Genomic DNA, 18,131 nt, shown 5'->3' on the forward strand with positions numbered 1-18,131 from the left:
TACATGATCTGGAAAATGAGGGTCCTCAAATCCTTTTGGTTGCTCAACAAATACTTCTTCATTTAGATATCCATTCAGAAATGCGCACTTTACATCCATTTGATAAAGTTTGAAATTCAAAGTGCACGCAATGGACATGAGGATTCGAATGGATTCGAGTCTTGCCACCGGAGCGAAAGATTCATCAAAATCTACTCCTTCTACTTGAGTGTATCCTTGAGCTACTAACCGAGATTTGTTTCGAATTATCTCTCCATCTTCATCAGTTTTGTTTTTAAAAATCCATTTTGTGCCTATAACATGAACGTTCTCAGGCCTTGGAGCAAGTTCCCACTCATCATTCCTCACAAACTGATTCAGCTCTTCATGCATTGACTCAACCCAATTCTCATCTTAAAGAGCCTCTTCAACCCTTTTTGGTTCAAACTGTGCAAGATAGCAGTGATATGTTACATGATTGGCTAGCAGAATGTTTCCTTTCCTGAGGCGAAGACCGTCATCAAGAGATCCTATGATGTTACTTTCCGGATGATTCTTGATAACTCTTGAAGATGGCCTTTTCGAAGTGGAAACTTCATCACTTCGAGAGATAGGAGGATGAACTTCCGGAGGAGTAAGAGGACTTGATGTTCTAGACATCGATCTCGTTTCCATTCTTAGGTTGATGGGAGTCGATTCTACTTCTGGTATAGGTTCTTCACCTTCTATATCCAAAACTTCTACCTCAACATCGGGCTCTTTGGTGCTTGGCCCTTCTACATCATCAATCATTTCCACCTTAGATAAGGCATCATCAATCTTGACATTTATGGACTCCATCACAGTCTTTGTTCTCTTGTTAAACACTCTATACGCTCGACTTGTAGTAGAGTACCCAAGAAAAATACCCTCATCACTTCTCGCATCAAACTTCCCAAGATTCTCCCTATCATTTAAGATATAGCATTTACTTCCAAACACCCGGAAATACTTCACTTTAGGCTTCTTCCCATTCCATATCTCATAGGCAGTCTTCTTTGTACCAACTCGAAAGAAAATCCTATTGCCAATGTGACACGAGGTGTTGACAGCTTCTCACCAAAATTTTTGAGGTATTTGCTTGTTAAGCAACATGACTCTTGCCATCTCCTGAATCACACGATTTTTTCTCTCTACCACTCCATTTTGTTGTGGAGTTTTGGGAGCTAAAAATTCTCTTTTAATTCCATTCTTCTCACAGAAGGACTCGAATCTTGCATTCTCAAATTCCCTCCCATGATCACTTCTAATTTTAGCAATTGGAATCCCTTTTTCGTTTTGTAGTTTCTTGTACAGAATCTCCAACCTCTCACATGCTTCTAATTTCTCTAAGGAATTCAACCCAAGTGTATCTTGAGTAGTCGTCCACAATGACCATAATGTATCTCTTCCCCCTAGGCTTTCAGTTCTGGTAGGCCCCATTAGATCAACATGAAGTAACTCCAAGCACCGAGAAGTGGCAATCATATTCACCTTGTGATGACTTGCCTTAGTTTGCTTCCCCATTTGACACGCACCACAAACGGTCTTCTTCACTTTTCCAAACTTAGGAAGTCCCTCGACTGCTTCAAGTTTGGAGACTTTTGCTACTTGTTTGAAGTTGGCATGCCCAAATATGTGATGCCACAGCTCCAACATATCCACACGAGCACTTCTACACGATATGGGTGCCGTGGGAACTATTCCATAATAGTTATCTGTAGTCCGATTTCCTTCCAAAACCTGAATCCCCTCTTCATTGATGATCAAGCATCCCTTCTTAGAGAATTGTACCAGGAAATCATCATCACAAATTTGAGTGATGCTCAGCAAATTCGCCTTCAGCCCTTTTATGTACAGCACATCTTTCAACAACGGCAAACCAGGTATCTCAATGGTTCCTTTGCCTAGGACTTGAGCATGACTTCCATCACCAAAGGTCACATAGTCACTAACCTTTTCTTTGAGTGTCTTAAACAGTGACTTATCCCTTGTCATATGGCGAGAACACCCACTGTCAAGATACCACAAACACGCATTAAACACCTTCAATGAGGTATGCACAAATAGGTTCACATGTGACAAACATTCTTGACCTTCAAACACAAATTCATCATCAGTTTTCATGCTTCTTTCAGATTGATTTTTCATTTTTAGATTCTCAATCATCTCACACAACATTCTATTCTTTCTTTTATATTTCTTAATCAATGATTTAGATTCAGATATGCTACTGTGTAAGACATGATTCTGATTTTCAAGATATTCTTGCATGTGAACAAATACTCTAGCATGTTTCTTAGTTTTTAACAACTCTACGAGATCATTAGTAAAACACCTTTCAAACATATGCATAGAATCATTTCCACAAACACTTAAGCTACAATTCAGCATAGTATTTTCCATAACAACAACCATAACACAAGGGTCTAGGATCACACTTAGGTAATGAAACCAATAGGAGTGTACCCGCTCTGATACCAGTTGAAAGTTCAAAAGCGTGTATAAACACTCTTGAACGTTTAGACTCCCAAATTACAACTTAACCAATTCAAGCAATATGTCAAACAACAAGTGTGCGGAAACTTAACATAAGCTATAATATGGAATTGGTTAAAAACTATCTAAGCCAAAACAAAATACAATCCATAGCAGATAATAAAAAGGCAAAGATAGAGAGGAAGGAAGATGCAAACACAAAGACAACACGCGATGTGTTATCGAAGAGGAAACCGAAGCCCTCGGCGTAAAACCTCTCCGTCGCCCTCCAAGCGGTAAACAATCCACTAGAAAATACAGTTGGGATACATGGACAGCAATAGACCCTCCAAGCCTAATCTACCCAGTGCACCTAAGCCCTCCAAGCTTCTTGCTCCAACGAGATTGCGCCGAACCTTTTTCTTTTCTAGCTTCCCGGATTCCGCTACTAGACCGTAGCATCAACCAATGAAGATTGGTTCCTTCCTAATTGCTTCCCAGAAATCCAAACAGCTCTCTCACAGTAATGATAATGGTGAGAATCAGGTTTGGTATAATGCCTCTCAAGGATTTAACAATGGAGAGGAAGAGAGTTGAGGAATTTGAAGAGACTCTAATGTATAGATTGTGGGTGAATCAATCTGGTTTTTCTTTAGGGTTTCTCTCTCAAAATTTTCTCAGGAAACTCTCTCACAATCATGGGTAAAATGGGTATTTATACTAGAGTAGGAGAGGAATGTGAAACGTCAGGTTTAACAAAACAGGGGTGGCTCGCGGCTTGACCTCGCGGCTTGACTAAGTCGCGAGATCCAGTCGCAAGATAACCGTATGGCCAGTTGTCCTATTTTGTCCTGTAGTGCTCCAGCTTGCATGACTGTTCACCTTCCAGCATGCTTGGCACGTGTGCTGCGTCTGGTGGCTTGAAGCCGCGAGTCACCCGCGAGGCCCAGCCGCGAGTCTCTGTTTTCTTGCACACTCTTGAGCAATCTTCACTCTATCTCACTCACTACCCTTACATCAAACCCACCTAAATACAGGGTTACTAAATGCTGAATTACAAGCAAATTTGGCACGGAATAAAGCCAATTAGATGGTTGAATAAATTCAACCTTACAAAAATGTATCAACAATCTCCCCAACAGCTTGAACCACCACAATCAAATACCATAACTCTTTACCGAACAAGTGTTTAGGCCAAAAGAACCTCAAAGAAAAGAAGGAAACACTCAGTCTATCTAAGTTTCTCTAGATGTGACCCCACTAAAATTAATGGTATTGTCCACAAATAGAATATTAGAAAAAATAATCTCAGGTGTATCAAAGGTCTTCAGCTAATCCTTGCTATAACAATATTCAGGGCCTACACCACACGAGAGAGAGAGAGAGAGAGAGAGAGAGATAGTAAGAACGGGGGAAAATTCGCTATAAAAGGCTCTATAACTTCCAATGAAACCAACAGGATGGACATTCACTAGGACTAAATCTCCCTACAGGCATACATGCAAAATTCCATATCTATTTTAATATCATTCTCACTAATCATATGACTATCGACTAACTACCATGGGCAGATCACCATAGGTAAGGCATATAAGCTTTGAAAGAGAATTGTTTTATTGTCTTAAACTCATCTTTGGTAGCTACAAGGATATAGAAGTTCATTTTATAATAGAACATTCAACAAATCAAATCCCAAAATTCAACATGATGAGTTCATTTTATACATAGATCACAAATTTTCGTATGCATCAAACACTAAAACAATAAGAAGGTGAATGACAAGCAGGGACGGCTTGATGCATTTAGTGGCCTAAAACGAAAATTGATTATTTTATTTTAGATGCAAAATTGATTATTTTAGTTTAGATGCAAAATTTATACTAATTAATACGAACTACATAGAATTTTTTCTTTTTTTTAGAAATTTTATAGATAGAAAAAGTTTGATAAAATTTTTCATACTCGTTGTGGTAGATTGATAGTAATAAGTAAAAAAGTGGTGTTAGTGGAAAACTTAGATGAGAACTAGTAAAAGTTTGCAAACTCAACTCTTATTATTATTCTTTTTTTAAAAAAAAAAAGAATGCAACATTCACAATATTTTTTTATTACAAATCCTAAGTTTTAAGTTGCTTTTTGTTTTCTATTTGAAAATATCACTATAATTATTTTTTTTGTTATCAATAACAACCTACTACTTAACATTAGTTGTAAAAGTGTTGTGAAAAATATTGTGGAAGTTGCATTTTTCTTTCTCTTTTATTTGTTTTTTATCTGGTAAAAATGTATTATTTTATTTATTGATTATAAATAATCCTATTGGTTAAAATTTAGGGGTCTTTTTTTTTAACTTAGGGCCTTAAACAACCGTATTTTTTACTCTAACTTTCAGCCGACACTGATGACAAGTAGCTAGTAAGCACTTTGTTAATCAATTCAAACAGCAACAAGCTGAGGGTGATAGAATTTGGGATTTTTTTAGAAAATAACAATAAAATTCAAACAATATCATTAGTTAGGAAACGTTTGAAACTAATTTGGTTTTTAACAACTCGAGTTCAGAGGGGACGTTTTCTAGGTTATAAAATCGAGTATGTTTTACTCGATTTTCCTATTTTGCCAGTCCTTGAGGTGGGTCCAATATGCCAGAAATCGAGTTCGTTGGAGTTGAAGTAAGACTAGAAAACGAGTTCAATGAACTCGTTTTGTAAGACTGGAAAACGAGTTCAATGAACTCGGTTTTGAGTTCATAGAACTCGGTTTGTTTTTTAAAAAAACACCCTCCTTGTTGGGTACGTGTCAACCATCGCAGGCCACTCAAAATGCACTCAAAAAAACCAAACACACAAAGCACTTCAGCACACACCAAATGCACAAAAAAAAAACTAAGTTCAAACTCTCATTCCCTCTCACTCTCAGTCTCTCCCTCTCACTCTCAGTCTCTCTCTCTCTCACGAGAAGTCGAGCTCTCTCTCACTCTCACATGAGATTCCGAGCCTGTCGCTCCTTCGCCGGCACCGTCGCGGTCGCTGCCTCTCGCTTCCGTCGGTCCGTCTCCGCCTCGCATCTTTCTCCCTCAGTGGTTGGCGAAGTACCTCACAAAAGTAAGGACTCTCTTTTTTCTGGGTTTATTGGTAATCCGCATGCATTGTACTTGGTATTTGGGGGTGCAGAGTTTGCTGCAATATCTGCTGTGAGGCAAATGATTTTTGTTCAATTCAAGTTCCAACAGTCAACAGTCCCACCATATTGGTATAAATGATGTTCATACTAGTTCATAAGAATAATATCTTGCCCTTCTAGATGGCGGCTGAGTCTTTAATTTTAAGAATAGAGCCTGATAGATTATGTTAGGATAATATATATATATATATCTGAATATTACTATATATATTATAAACCATGATTATTTTTTTTTAATATAATAGACTATAGTAATTTTACAACACCAAATGTAATGTATTTCATTGGGTTCATTATATATATCACCCACAATTTACAATATTAAAAATGCAACAATTTAGGCTAGCTATAATCGGTGGACTTGGACCTTTAAACCCTTTCTGTCTCTCATAGAGAGTAGGAAATAGATAGGTAACTGAAAGATTGATGATACATTGATTAAACAGGCTTTGACCATAATAAAAACATGTGTCTAGTTAATGATCAAAGGGGAGAAAGTTAAAGTTATTTGTACAAAGCCATAATGCATTGTCATGGGGTGTCCTCGCAATTATATATGCATATGTGATGTATGCAATGTTTGTGAAATTGCCAGTCAAATTAACGATTATAATCATGATCTGATGAGGAAGGAGAAGAATAATGAAAATTTCATTACCTAATCATTACTTTGATTTCTTACTGCATTATTTTCCCATTTGGGTTAGTGTCCGTTTTATCTTTTATGTCTGCATCAGCATTATGGAAGAATTGTCACGAAAATTGATTGGTATTTTCAACTGCATTTCTGCTCTACTTTTAGCTTTAGCTTTAGTATTTTATTTTTTTATTTTACGAATTGAACTATTATAATAAGTGGGAAGGGGGGTTTAGATCGAAATTACAAAACTCTTGAACTTTTAACTTTGTTTGGCATAACTAAGATTGTATTCACCTAAAAGAAGAGAAAAATTCAAAGATTAGCATTCACATAAAAATCCTATCATTAATAGGCTCTTGTGAACTTAGGTCTTTATGTGTGGGCTTTGATTTAATTTATTTAGGGTTTGGTTTACTAGTCAAGGTAGAAGTCATAATTCTACTAACTTATCAACACCCAAAAAAAGTCCGAGTTCTACTAGGAGAAGTAAAGCTTAAGAGTCACTCTATGAGTGTCTTATTGTACTCAAACAAGTTAGAGTTAATTAATAAAACTATTGAGTATTTTGAGTATTGAAGCACATTGGCCATAGGTCAGCCCACATTTAAGAACTGTATCTTAGAGTTTTGAAGCTTCCAATATAAGCATTCAACATGGAGAAGCCAGTTGGATCGGTTGACAGTAAAGAGAGCTGACTGATTCATGGGCCCTAATCGGATTAACTGCACTTCCAAACCTAGGAGTTAGCTGCTTCTGAATAATAGAGTTGGCTCCATGAGATGCATATCAATTCCTCACTAATGCACAATTTCATTGTAATTTTGCTAGACTGCCCATTAAGCTTGAGATGCTTACAGCTCATAACCTTCTGCTCATAAGCACTATTAAATGCTTATTTTCATTTTCTGACTATCTTTCTACTTGCATAAGACTGACTTGAAATTGGAACTTTCCTATTAATGCTTGTCTTGTAATCTAATGGAAAAAAGTGTGACTCGTAACTACTTTGAAGATTTAGTTTGAGCTTTAAAGAATTGGCTATAAAATGCGGATAGAGGATCCTAAACGATAGAAAGATAATTTTAAACACGAAAACTTAAGGAATAAAAGAGTTATAACAGCCGCTACAGTTGCTATCCCAACAATAATGAAGTCATGGCCCTGCCATCCTTACTATATCAAATGTTCCTAATTAATAGAGAAAGAACAAAAATATTAAAGACCTATGCTTTTAGATTATATTTTTGAAAATTAGCTTTTCAACCAATTAAATACGAACTATATACTTCCAGAGATACAACCAAAGGCATTAAAATGCACAGCCATTTTAATTTTTGGTTAGCATCTTAAATGACTAGCTAACCTAGAAAACTATTATATAGACCATTTAGGTGTGATGCTGTAATGCAAAATCATTTACAATTTATCTCAAACAATCTTGTACACAGCAAAACAAATTCGAAGTAGCTTCTAAAATTAAATTGTTATAGGTTATGTGATTAGAAGTACTTGATAGCTCATGATAAGGGTGTAGGCAGAACTGAGAAAACCAAACTGACCACCCAGCACCTGACACTGATTTGAAAAAGGCTTCTAATAAGTATGCACTAAGTCTAAAATTAATAGATTGCAAAAGCTTGTTTAGTTTTATGCTAGTCGTACTAGTGCTTATTATGCAATGGTATTAAATTCTTATAACTTGGGAATTTGACCTGTTTAATTGCACATTTTATTACCATTTTGATGAATTACATAGAGATATAAGGGTTGGTGCAAACCCTTTGCTTTTTTTTTTTGATTGATATGTTACACACACACCCAATTGGTCTTGAACGCAAGACCTTACCCTCATCTTAGTACTTTAAAAAGAGGAGTGTCTCTTAACATTAACATGTCCAAGTAACTGATATTGTTCATAAGAAGGTATCATGCTGTTTGGTATTCATTGGAAACATTTTAGCAGTCCTTAAAACATTATCTGGACCATCCTCTATAAGTATCTAGTCAGGAGGTTTGATCAAGAGTTGTTTTTGTAAAAGCACCATAGATGTTGGGAATAGAACTCATAAACACTCCATGTGTTAATTATAAGTTTATGAAATTTGCATAGTCTTTTAGGAGTTTATTATGTTAATTATGAAAATAAAGTTAGTGGTGAGTGATGAAGTTGATTTCTAAATTTCGTCACCTACCTAACTAGAATTTAGGGCATATGCCTCAAAGCATCATCATCATTTGCTGTGATTTTAACCAAACTACTTGCAACTTTGGACTGGTAAAGCCTAAAAGGCATCCGGAGTTCTTGACTCAGTCGGGTCACTTTCTTTATTGGTATCTTTCCTTTTTCTTCTGAAATATTTGGGGAGCATGTTGTCTTTGACCTTATTGCAATTTGGGCCATTTAAGTTGAACTTCTTTTGTTGTAATAAAACGTATAGATGATCGAGCACAAATTGGTAGCTTTAGTCACATCCTAAATAGAATTGTACCTTCAACTTTGCTAACTTTTTAAAGATTGCCAATTTATCTTTAACATGTGCTTATATTACTCTTGACTCCCTAAACTTCGTGCAGTATGGCTGCTGTTCCTGCTCAGATCTCTAATGAGTTTGGTCCTGGTTCCATTGAGGGTTTGGTTTTAAGGTTTCTAACAGATCATCGATCATGTACTGTTTGGGAAGGCAAGGTAAAATTAAACCGACCACCTGCTGAATATTCTCTTCTTATCCTACATTATGTTGATTTTTTTTTCTTTCCATTTCTAAAATTCTAAGTTTGTCAATGGTATTACTAACTTTGAATGCATAGTCATGCCCATTAGTTAGGTTGAGTTAGATTGGTAGACTGTTGTACACCCTTATATAAAGGTTACACCCTTATGGCATATTGTATCTCACCACCATGGTTATATCATGTGCAGGATCCGGGGGCACTGAAATGCCATGGTCGTAATGAAGAGTTGCGGAAACGACGCCCGATAGTGGTGGATGATCGCGTCCTTGACATTGTCAAGAGAGTTGGATTAGAGGGGCTGTATAGGACCCCATGTAGAGAGATTGATAATAATTTGATAACGGCCTTCGTTGAGCAATGGCGGCCTGAAACCCACACCTTCCACCTGCCACATGGTGAGACAACGATCACATTACAAGATGTGGAGGTTATTTTCGGGATTCCAATCGATGGTGAGGTGATTGTTGGAAAAACTGACTTGAAATGGGCTGCTGAATGTCAGAGTCTGCTTGGAATTGCTACTAATGCTGTGGTGCTTAAAGGACAAAGGATCCTAATTAACAAGCTACTAGAAAAAATTGACCAAGGGTTGCCCGATGGTGCAGCAGAGGTGGTTGTGCATCAATATGCACGGTGTTATATTTTAGCACTGCTGGCAGACACAATTTTCGCCGACAAGTCTGGTGATAGGGTGCATACGATGTGGTTGCAGATGTTGACGAACCTTCGCGATCCACCTCAGTACAGTTGGGGGAGCGCTTGCCTTGCATAGTTGTACAGAGAGTTATGCAGGGCAACCGACAGAGGTGCCAGTTAGATTGGTGGGGCTTTGCTACTAGTTCAGTATTGGGCATGGTTCAGATTACCGTTTTTGTGCCCAAGGAAAGACCTCCCACCAGATGATACATATGGCCCACCATTTGCGCCTTCTCCACTGTCCATTAAGTAAGTCTCTTCCTTGGTTGATTGCCTCTATTGGAAATAGATTCATAATTTTGAACGATATGACACATTGTTAGATATAGAGAATAAATTTTAACCTTGATATTCCTCAAATTTTGTTAGTTAATATGATTTTTTATTTATTTTTATATATCGTCTTACAATCACTGAGGTTATATGTTATGATTGATGTATAATACAGGTGTTATTAATTTCTAGCTCCATCACTAATCATATGTTTAGATAATCATTTATTGGTATAAACTTAATCATATGTATGTTAAATTTACGATTGCCCATCATTTATTGTTGTTGATTACTTCAAATTCTCAATTCCAAGTATTGACTCCCTTTTTCTTAATTGTAGGACTGTGTGGGTTGTATAATGGAACTATTAGCAAGGTCTTGTATGCACACACATGCACATGCAGTGAGGATATGTAATTGGCAGTTTCTTAAGGAGTCTCTTCATGTAATTTTGATTAATTGTATTAATTTGTGTGTTTAAACTTTGTTATTCCATCAGTTGTCATAATTGTTCCCATGAATCAATTTTCTGTATAATGAATTCAATTAGGGTCAATTACCAACTATCTATTCCTTTTGTGCAGTCAGAGAGGTGGCAAGGGCAGTTGCCAGGATAATAGCTCTTGCACTTGATCTGAAGGTTGATTTCCTTGACCAGCCAGAAATGCTTGGCGAGCCTATTGCAATCTTGCACTTACTACACTACGAAGGTTGAAATTACATTTTTTGTTCTTGGAACATTTTGAATTTTTTGGCCTTGTTGTATCGTTAGTAATATAGGGACACGTTTTTTTAGGTGGAATTTCAGATCCATCAAAGGGGATATTTGGAGTTGGAGCTCATTCTGACTATGGTTTGATTACCCTCTTGGCAACAGATGGCATCCCAGGTCTCCAAGTAAGAAGACTGCTGTAAAAATGAACATTTTTTTGGGTGAAGTGAAACCCAAATGACTGTAATCTGATTAGTTGTTGCAATTTTGTTAATTACTCGCAGATATGCAAGGATAGGGATGCTAAGCCTCAGATATGGGAAGATGAACCAACACTAAAAGGGTGAGTCAATTTGACGGAATGTGGAAATAGATCGTGTCTCAACATATGTTGTAACATTTTTTTAGTATACATTATCTCACATTGTGTAGTAGCCTATTTTCTTTTGCATTTGTGATTATTTTTGTTGAGTTTTTATTCTGGATTCTATGTGTATGTACTTCCTGGGTGGCATATTTGTATTGGTAATCATGGTAATGCATGTGTTGTGGAGTGAGAGGGAGGAATTCCTTCCACTTTTAAAATGGTGTGGAGATTCCAGTTATGGAGTAGAAATGTTCTTTTTTGAGAGTCAGAGTGTTGTACAAGGATGCATGGATGCGGCTCCCAGGCCGGCGCACCCGCGTCCGACGCGGTGGGACGCGGCGACGCGGGAGGGACGCCGCAGACCGCGCGTCCGTCCCGCGTCGTGCCACGTCACACCACGTGGCGGATCCCGACTCGGGCCGATGCGGGCCGACGCGGTCAAAATCGGCGCCGACGCGGCCGAAATCGGCGTCGACGCGGCCAATATCGGGCCGACTCGGCCTGTATCGGCCGAAACGACCGAGTCAGGCCGAAATTCAAAAAAAAAAAGGTGCAAATGCACCGTTTATAAACTATTAGTAAAATATTTGTTTATAAATATTAGTAAAATATTTGTTTATAAATATTTTTTTATAAATATTTGGTTAAATATTTGTTTATAAATATTTGTTTATAAATATTTGGTTAAATATTAGTTTATAAATATTTATATTTGTTTATAAATATTTGGTTAAATATTTGGTTAAATATTTGTTTATAAATATTTGGTTAAATATTAGTAAAATATTTTTTTATAAATATTTGTTTATAAATATTAGTAAAATATTTGTTTATAAATATTAGTAAAATATTTGTTTATAAATATTAGTAAAATATTTGTTTATAAATTATTAGTAAAATATTTGTTTATATAATGTGAAAAAGTAAAAGTATGCTTAGCAATATATTAAACATATATTATAAAAATATTTTTAATAATTTTTTAATCGCCGAGTCCTGCCGCACCCGCACCCACCTTTTTCAAAAATTGCCGAGTCCCTCACCCGTACCCGCACCTGCACCCGAGTCCCGAAACACACCCGTGCTTCATAGGTGTTGTATGAGTAGTTCTTTACTCTTGGAACTAGGGATGAGCATTCCATTATAGATTATATAGACCTATTTCTTTTAGAGCCTTATATTTTGTTTGACTCTCTTCCTAATTCTTTAGGAATGTTTGTAACTTGTATATACATCATGTGTACCCAAGATTTCCTTATTCGAATAGAATTAACATAAAAAAGGAGTTGATAACATGAGCTGTCTTTTTTCAACAGGATACAATCACAAATGAAAAGCAGCAATGCAACGATTTTGTCATGACCAGAAACATCCAGTGCCGGGAAATGACTGAAGATGTGCAAAGACAAATGGCGGGCCTCAGTTTCCAGGATACTAAAAACGCAGGTGCTTACAACAACTACCCTTTAGCCATGAGTATGGCCAACCTGCTTATCTGGGGTGGCAAGGCCCATACGACAAAGGGTGATGACAACAATCTGAATCTCATCCTCGGCCTCCTTACACCATCCCAACTCTATACCCTCCTCCTCACCAAAGTGGTTACTATAAGCAACAATAGTGTAGCTGTGTAGCATCTATCCATTTTGGCTATATAATTTGATTGTTTTTGATATGTAATCTGTCACTTTGTTCCATCCTTGGTTAAATGGATTGGATTTAGCTAGATCTTATTTATGATCGTATAGCCTCTTCATAATTTGTATGCTAGTTTGCCTAATGCTTTGTATGTGAATTGCATAGCTTGTACAAGGATTTTTCTATGTACAACTTTTAAATTATGTTGAGATTTACCGAAATGATACTAATTTGATAAATAAAAATAATCTATTTCACCTTTTGTGTTCCATTGATGCTTCTATCAATCACAAATTGTTAGAATTTATTTTTTCCTTATAAAATAACCAATGTTTAAAATGGGGAAAAAAATCAGACAAATGGGAGGTTGCGATTGATATATTTGATAGACAATAATCTATTCACTAGATAAATGCATAGCCGGTTTTGCTGCTTGAGGTGGGAAATTTCCTATGAGTGTCTTTAGAAATAAGTGTTTCCTTGGGGTGTTTATTGTTTCTCTCTTTTTGGTTGTTTTTTGATGAATGAGCATGATTGCACTGATGGTAGTGACCAAGCTTTAATTGGAAGCTATAGCATCAATGCTCAAAGCACGAATAATTAAAGGGTTGATAATTCATTGACCATATATATTACTGCTTGAAGGGGAAGGGAAGGATGTGTGTGTGTGTCTATGGCATTCAGGAAAAATCATAGTTAAGAATTGTGAACATTGGGTTCAATAAAGGCTTTTTTTTTTTTTTTTTGGGAGCAAAAGAACCCTTACAAGTAATATTCTCCCCTAAAAAAATAAAATAAAGAATTATTTTATTTTATTTTTACCAAAATAATAAGGCTATTGCATTTATGTGGAACTCTCTTGCCATTTCTCTTTTTGGTCTTATATAATTAACTATAATAGGAGGAAATAAACAAACTTAAAATTTACAATGAAACATTAGGGGAAGAAAGAAAATATTTTTCAAGGATGCTGGGAAAGAAAAGGACCACCCACTTGTTGAAAACATCTAATTGGGTCTAGTACCACAACCTGTCCTGCTAGCATATGGATCATCTCTCTTTGACATTCCATCGATCTTCTATAGTTATGATTAATTAGCATCCCATTTTAGAACTCACATTTCGCATCGCTCAGAAAAAAATAAAGGGGATTTTTTTTTCAAATTAGAATATCAATTTCTAATAGAAATTTCATTTTTAATAATAATAGAATTCTAAAAAAAAACAATTAGAATGCTATTTAAAAAGAAATTGAGTTCAATGAACTCGGTTTCCATGTATAGAAACCGAGTACATTGAACTCGATTTCTATGCTTGGAAACCGAGTTCATTGAACTCAATTTCTATGCTTGAAAACCTAGTTCATTGAACTGGATTTCCTACTTTGTTCAGCTCAACTTTCTGGGTAAATGTGGACTCGAATTGTTAGATATGAAATAAAGACTAAAGAATTGATATTCTCCCCTAAAAAAAAACCCTTACAAGTAATATTCTCCCCTAAAAAAAAAGTAAAGAATTAATATTCAAATATAAGAAATTTAGTTCAATTTTATGCCATTTACGATACTATTGTAGAAAAATAGAAAATGGACATGTGTGTACATATATATATATAGACACGGAGCATGGGCTTTAGCTTGCCATGTTGCACCCAGAGATGCTCAAAAACAGCATTCAAAAAGCCATGCATGTTCTTCTGCCAAAAGTTCCATGCTGAATGCTTATATGTGTTCCTCCAGGAACTTATGGGAACAAGGAATTCTAGTGAGTAGTAAGCAATATAAACTACAAAATTGTGGGGATTTAAAATTGAAAGACAAAATTAAACAGTAATAATATCACAATCTAGAAACAGGTACATTGGATATAAAATACTTCGATTACAAGTTCATTCAGTGACAAACAAAATAATAATTGTGCTGATACAACCCAGTAGTAAGTTCAAATACATAATAAAGAGAACGCCAATTGACATCTACAATGTCATTCCAAACTCGAGTATTTGCATGCCTGGCAAAAATTCAAATATTGTTGTTAGATACCAAAACCCAAAACATACGTACTAATCTACGCAACTTGGCTAATTGATACAATCATGGCATTTTATATAAAAGCATCACTTACCTAGTTTGGATTATTACTGCTTGTCGAAGCCCTACGGGAAAGCGGACATCTTTTACGGTTATGCCCATGTTGATGACACAGTCCACAGCTCTGCTTTTGCTGAATCTCCCTTAAGTCAGAATCTGGCCTCCGGCTTCCCGGTTCTTGCAGGACCCCATCCATCTCATTTCGTATCCTAGACGCCACAGGTCGACCTTTGCCCCGCAACAGTTTTAGGTCAGGCACCCACTTTGGACCATCCACATCCCTCCACAATAAATCTGACTTTGGCACCACAAATGCATGTGAGTAGATGTGAATGGCGTTCACCAAACTATAACATGGGTCAATATATGTAGTTGCATCTTGCTCCAAGTACTGAAGAGCTTTAATTGCATGTGAACAAGGGATCTTTCTCATTTGCCACTTTCCACAACCACATGTTCTGGCCATTATGTTTACTTCATAACTATGGTGTCCCCCTCTAGAGCTATAGATGTTGTATGCAGTAATTACTTGATATATACCATTCAGATTATTAAACGGATTTATTTAGTGTGAAATTGATTTTTGTAGGTTTTGTCCATAGATTTTTAAGGCATATTTAGTCCATACCTTGTCCTTTGGGAGATCATGAGTAATTTCTTTGTGTCGATCATGGAAATACGCAACAAGTTTGCAATGAGTGAATTCAACCATTGCAGCAATGGGTAGGCCACGGGCACCTTTTAGTACTCCATTGAAGCACTCCGAAACATTAGTTGTCATAGCCCCATAACGGTATCCACCATCATGTAGTTGGCTCCACTTGTCTAGATCCTCGTTCATTAGATATGTGTATGGCATGATGGATGAGTCGGGTTCACTTTCCTACCGCTCGGTTCTCCGTTTCTTCCTAAGGGCCTCGATCTCAGCTTCCTTGATAGGTTGCATGTACAACTCAAATTTAGCTTCCTGAGTAGCATACCTTGCTTTCAAGGCCAATGACTTTAAAGTGGCGCCCTGAAAATGCGTGTTGAAGTTGCTAGCAACATGTCGAAGGCAATATTTGTAAACTACTCGTTGTCGTCCATCATCATGTCTAGGCCAGTTTGCAATTGCACTTTGAATACCCTTATGTCGGTCAAAAATTATGCAGATGTCCTTATCTGCTATCACATCCCCCAATGCATTCCTGAGGCGTTCTAAAAACCACCCCCAACTAGGCCCTGACTCTTTGTCCACAACGGCAAAGGCAAGAGGGAAAACCTTATTGTTGGCATCGGTGGCCATTGCAATCAACAACACCCCTCGATATTTACCATACAAATGGGTCCCATCAATACTGATCACTGGCTTACAATGTCTGAATCCTGCAATGCATAGAGCGAAAGCCCAAAATATATAGCGCAATATTGTATCACCGAACTCGTCCCTAGGTATGGTGTGAAACCAGAAACGGGTGCCAGGTTCTTGATCCCAGTATGCCAACAATAACTTTCTCAACCTTTGGTAAGACTCTTCCCAATCCCCGAATATCTTTGTAATAGCTCGTTGTTTCGCATCCCATAGCTTATAGTAAGAAAGATTATGCCCATAATACTTCCCTTTAATGAAATGTCTGAGGTGATAAATTGTTGCCGTGTGTTTCTCTTCCAACAATGGAACAAATTCTGCTGCTAGAAAATTACAATCTATCATTCTACCATCAAGTGCCGTGACAAAGGGCATACAACTATGAGGACCCCTATAAGATGTGACCATCCATAGTCCGAGTTCAGGCTTCACAACTGCCCTAACGTACCACATGCATGATTCATCGCTGCATTTCACAGACAGTCTACTTGTGGTCGACCTACTAGTCATAAAGTTTCTGTTATGCTTTGCGGCGTAAATTGTTAATGCACGTTTCACCGCCTCTTTATTAGCAAAAATCAACCCTTTCGCAAAATTCATGTCTGCATTCCAAGAAGAACCAAATGCTTGCTGAACAACTTCAGGATCAACCATATTTTCCCAAGTATTTTCATAAAATGATGAGGCAGGAAGTTCAAAAACGGGGGTCGTATTTGTAACATGTTAAACTCTAACATTAGTGTCGTCATCATCTTCATCACATTCAGCCATATCATCAATATGAGGAATGAGAGTAATTTTATGGTCATCAAGACCCCTGTCAAAGTCACCATCGTCAATCCTCTCTTCATATTCATCTCTATCCTCACAATCTTCCCCAAAACAATCTTCGTCTTCATCTTCAACTATTGGAACTGTAGAGGATTCACCTCGATGTGTACAAAATTGATCTTCATATCTATTTCCAGGTTCGCTCTCAATTGTTACTGTTGTCTCTTGAAAAGGGGGTGTATAGCCTCCCAATGTAGTGCATCGATCATCTAGGACTGCAAACTATAGAGATGTAGTTGTTTGTACAATTTCTTCCTCTACGCCGACTTCTGCACGCGGCTCCAAAGTGATGTACAACTCAAAATCTGCTGCTTGTTTCCATTTGTCCATCTTACTAAACATGAATTTCACATGTTTGTCCTCTGTTATCGCCATATATCTGTAATTAATGCATTGATTGAGGACTTCATATGGAGAACGGAAAGTAATATGTATGTCATGCAAAGCAAGGTTTACTTGCAACTCTTCCATAATTTTTACTTTCAGCTCATTTAAGGTCTTTAGCTTACGGCATATCATCATATAGTAGCATTGGATACCCGGACCTTGAAATGAGACTCCGTCATAAGGGTTGGCATTGCTAAGGGGTCCACTGTAGTATATATTTATATGGATCATTGTCAACCTATAGATCATCAAGTGCAATTGTGTTAGTGACAAATTTATAACGCTCAATCAACATCAATCACAAAACTTTGCGTATGAAATGCCAACAATACTAACCTCAACCAAATTTGCATATACTCACCTTTAGTAATCTTACAAAAATAGTCATTACCAATTTCATATTCTTTAAAAATTCTAAATCATTCTAGGGGCATGACTTTCGAAACCCATTTAAATAAGTTATGATGAACAAAAATATTATATACTAACCAGTTATCCATTGAAATCTCAATTACAAATCTTAAACAAATATATCTTGAAATAATTTATGGTAAAAAGACTACTATCTTAGGTATCAAACTCATAATCCATTTCATATCCATGAGAAAGACCTAAAAGTACTAAATATTCCTAACAATTGATCACAATATTTAGTACTAAATATTCCCAATAATTAATCACAATATTAAATTTTTTTTAAACTTAGCATATTATCACAATATTTACACTAACAAACAAAACAAATATTCCCATATGTT

At 36.7% G+C, this 18,131-nt stretch overlaps 3 protein-coding genes across 3 annotated transcripts; 2 read left to right on the forward strand and 1 right to left on the reverse strand.

Annotated features, from left to right (window-relative positions):
- Positions 1-5,435: 5,435 nt before the first annotated feature.
- LOC115969631 (protein MAIN-LIKE 2-like) lies at positions 5,436-9,961 on the forward strand. The gene is made up of 3 exons (XM_031089327.1): positions 5,436-5,579; positions 8,873-8,984; positions 9,219-9,961. Exons 2-3 carry the CDS (start codon positions 8,874-8,876, stop codon positions 9,801-9,803), a joined length of 696 nt encoding a protein of 231 aa, XP_030945187.1. The 5' UTR covers positions 5,436-5,579; position 8,873; the 3' UTR covers positions 9,804-9,961.
- Positions 9,962-10,358: 397 nt separating this feature from the next.
- LOC115966730 (2-oxoglutarate-Fe(II) type oxidoreductase hxnY-like) lies at positions 10,359-11,059 on the forward strand. The gene is made up of 4 exons (XM_031085900.1): positions 10,359-10,445; positions 10,551-10,710; positions 10,797-10,897; positions 10,997-11,059. Exons 1-4 carry the CDS (start codon positions 10,359-10,361, stop codon positions 11,057-11,059), a joined length of 411 nt encoding a protein of 136 aa, XP_030941760.1.
- A 4,631-nt stretch (positions 11,060-15,690) lies between these two features.
- Positions 15,691-16,809, reverse strand: LOC115966731. Its single transcript, XM_031085901.1, has one exon. The coding sequence runs from the start codon at positions 16,807-16,809 to the stop codon at positions 15,691-15,693; it is 1,119 nt and encodes a 372-aa protein (XP_030941761.1).
- Positions 16,810-18,131: the final 1,322 nt, after the last annotated feature.

Source organism: Quercus lobata, chromosome 11 (assembly GCF_001633185.2).
Source record: "Quercus lobata isolate SW786 chromosome 11, ValleyOak3.0 Primary Assembly, whole genome shotgun sequence".
Taxonomy (NCBI): domain Eukaryota; kingdom Viridiplantae; phylum Streptophyta; class Magnoliopsida; order Fagales; family Fagaceae; genus Quercus; species Quercus lobata.

Excerpts from the sequence above, each read along its gene's own strand:
- LOC115966731 (XM_031085901.1), bottom strand. The coding sequence starts at position 16,809 with ATGGTTGATCCTGAAGTTGTTCAGCAAGCATTTGGTTCTTCTTGGAAT.
- LOC115969631 (XM_031089327.1), top strand. The coding sequence starts at position 8,874 with ATGGCTGCTGTTCCTGCTCAGATCTCTAATGAGTTTGGTCCTGGTTCC. Across the intron at positions 8,985-9,218 it reads GTACTGTTTGGGAAGGCAAG|GATCCGGGGGCACTGAAATG; the intron begins GTAAAATTAAAC and ends TATCATGTGCAG.
- LOC115966730 (XM_031085900.1), top strand. The coding sequence starts at position 10,359 with ATGGAACTATTAGCAAGGTCTTGTATGCACACACATGCACATGCAGTG. Across the intron at positions 10,446-10,550 it reads TTCTTAAGGAGTCTCTTCAT|GGTCAATTACCAACTATCTA; the intron begins GTAATTTTGATT and ends GAATTCAATTAG. Across the intron at positions 10,898-10,996 it reads ATGGCATCCCAGGTCTCCAA|ATATGCAAGGATAGGGATGC; the intron begins GTAAGAAGACTG and ends AATTACTCGCAG.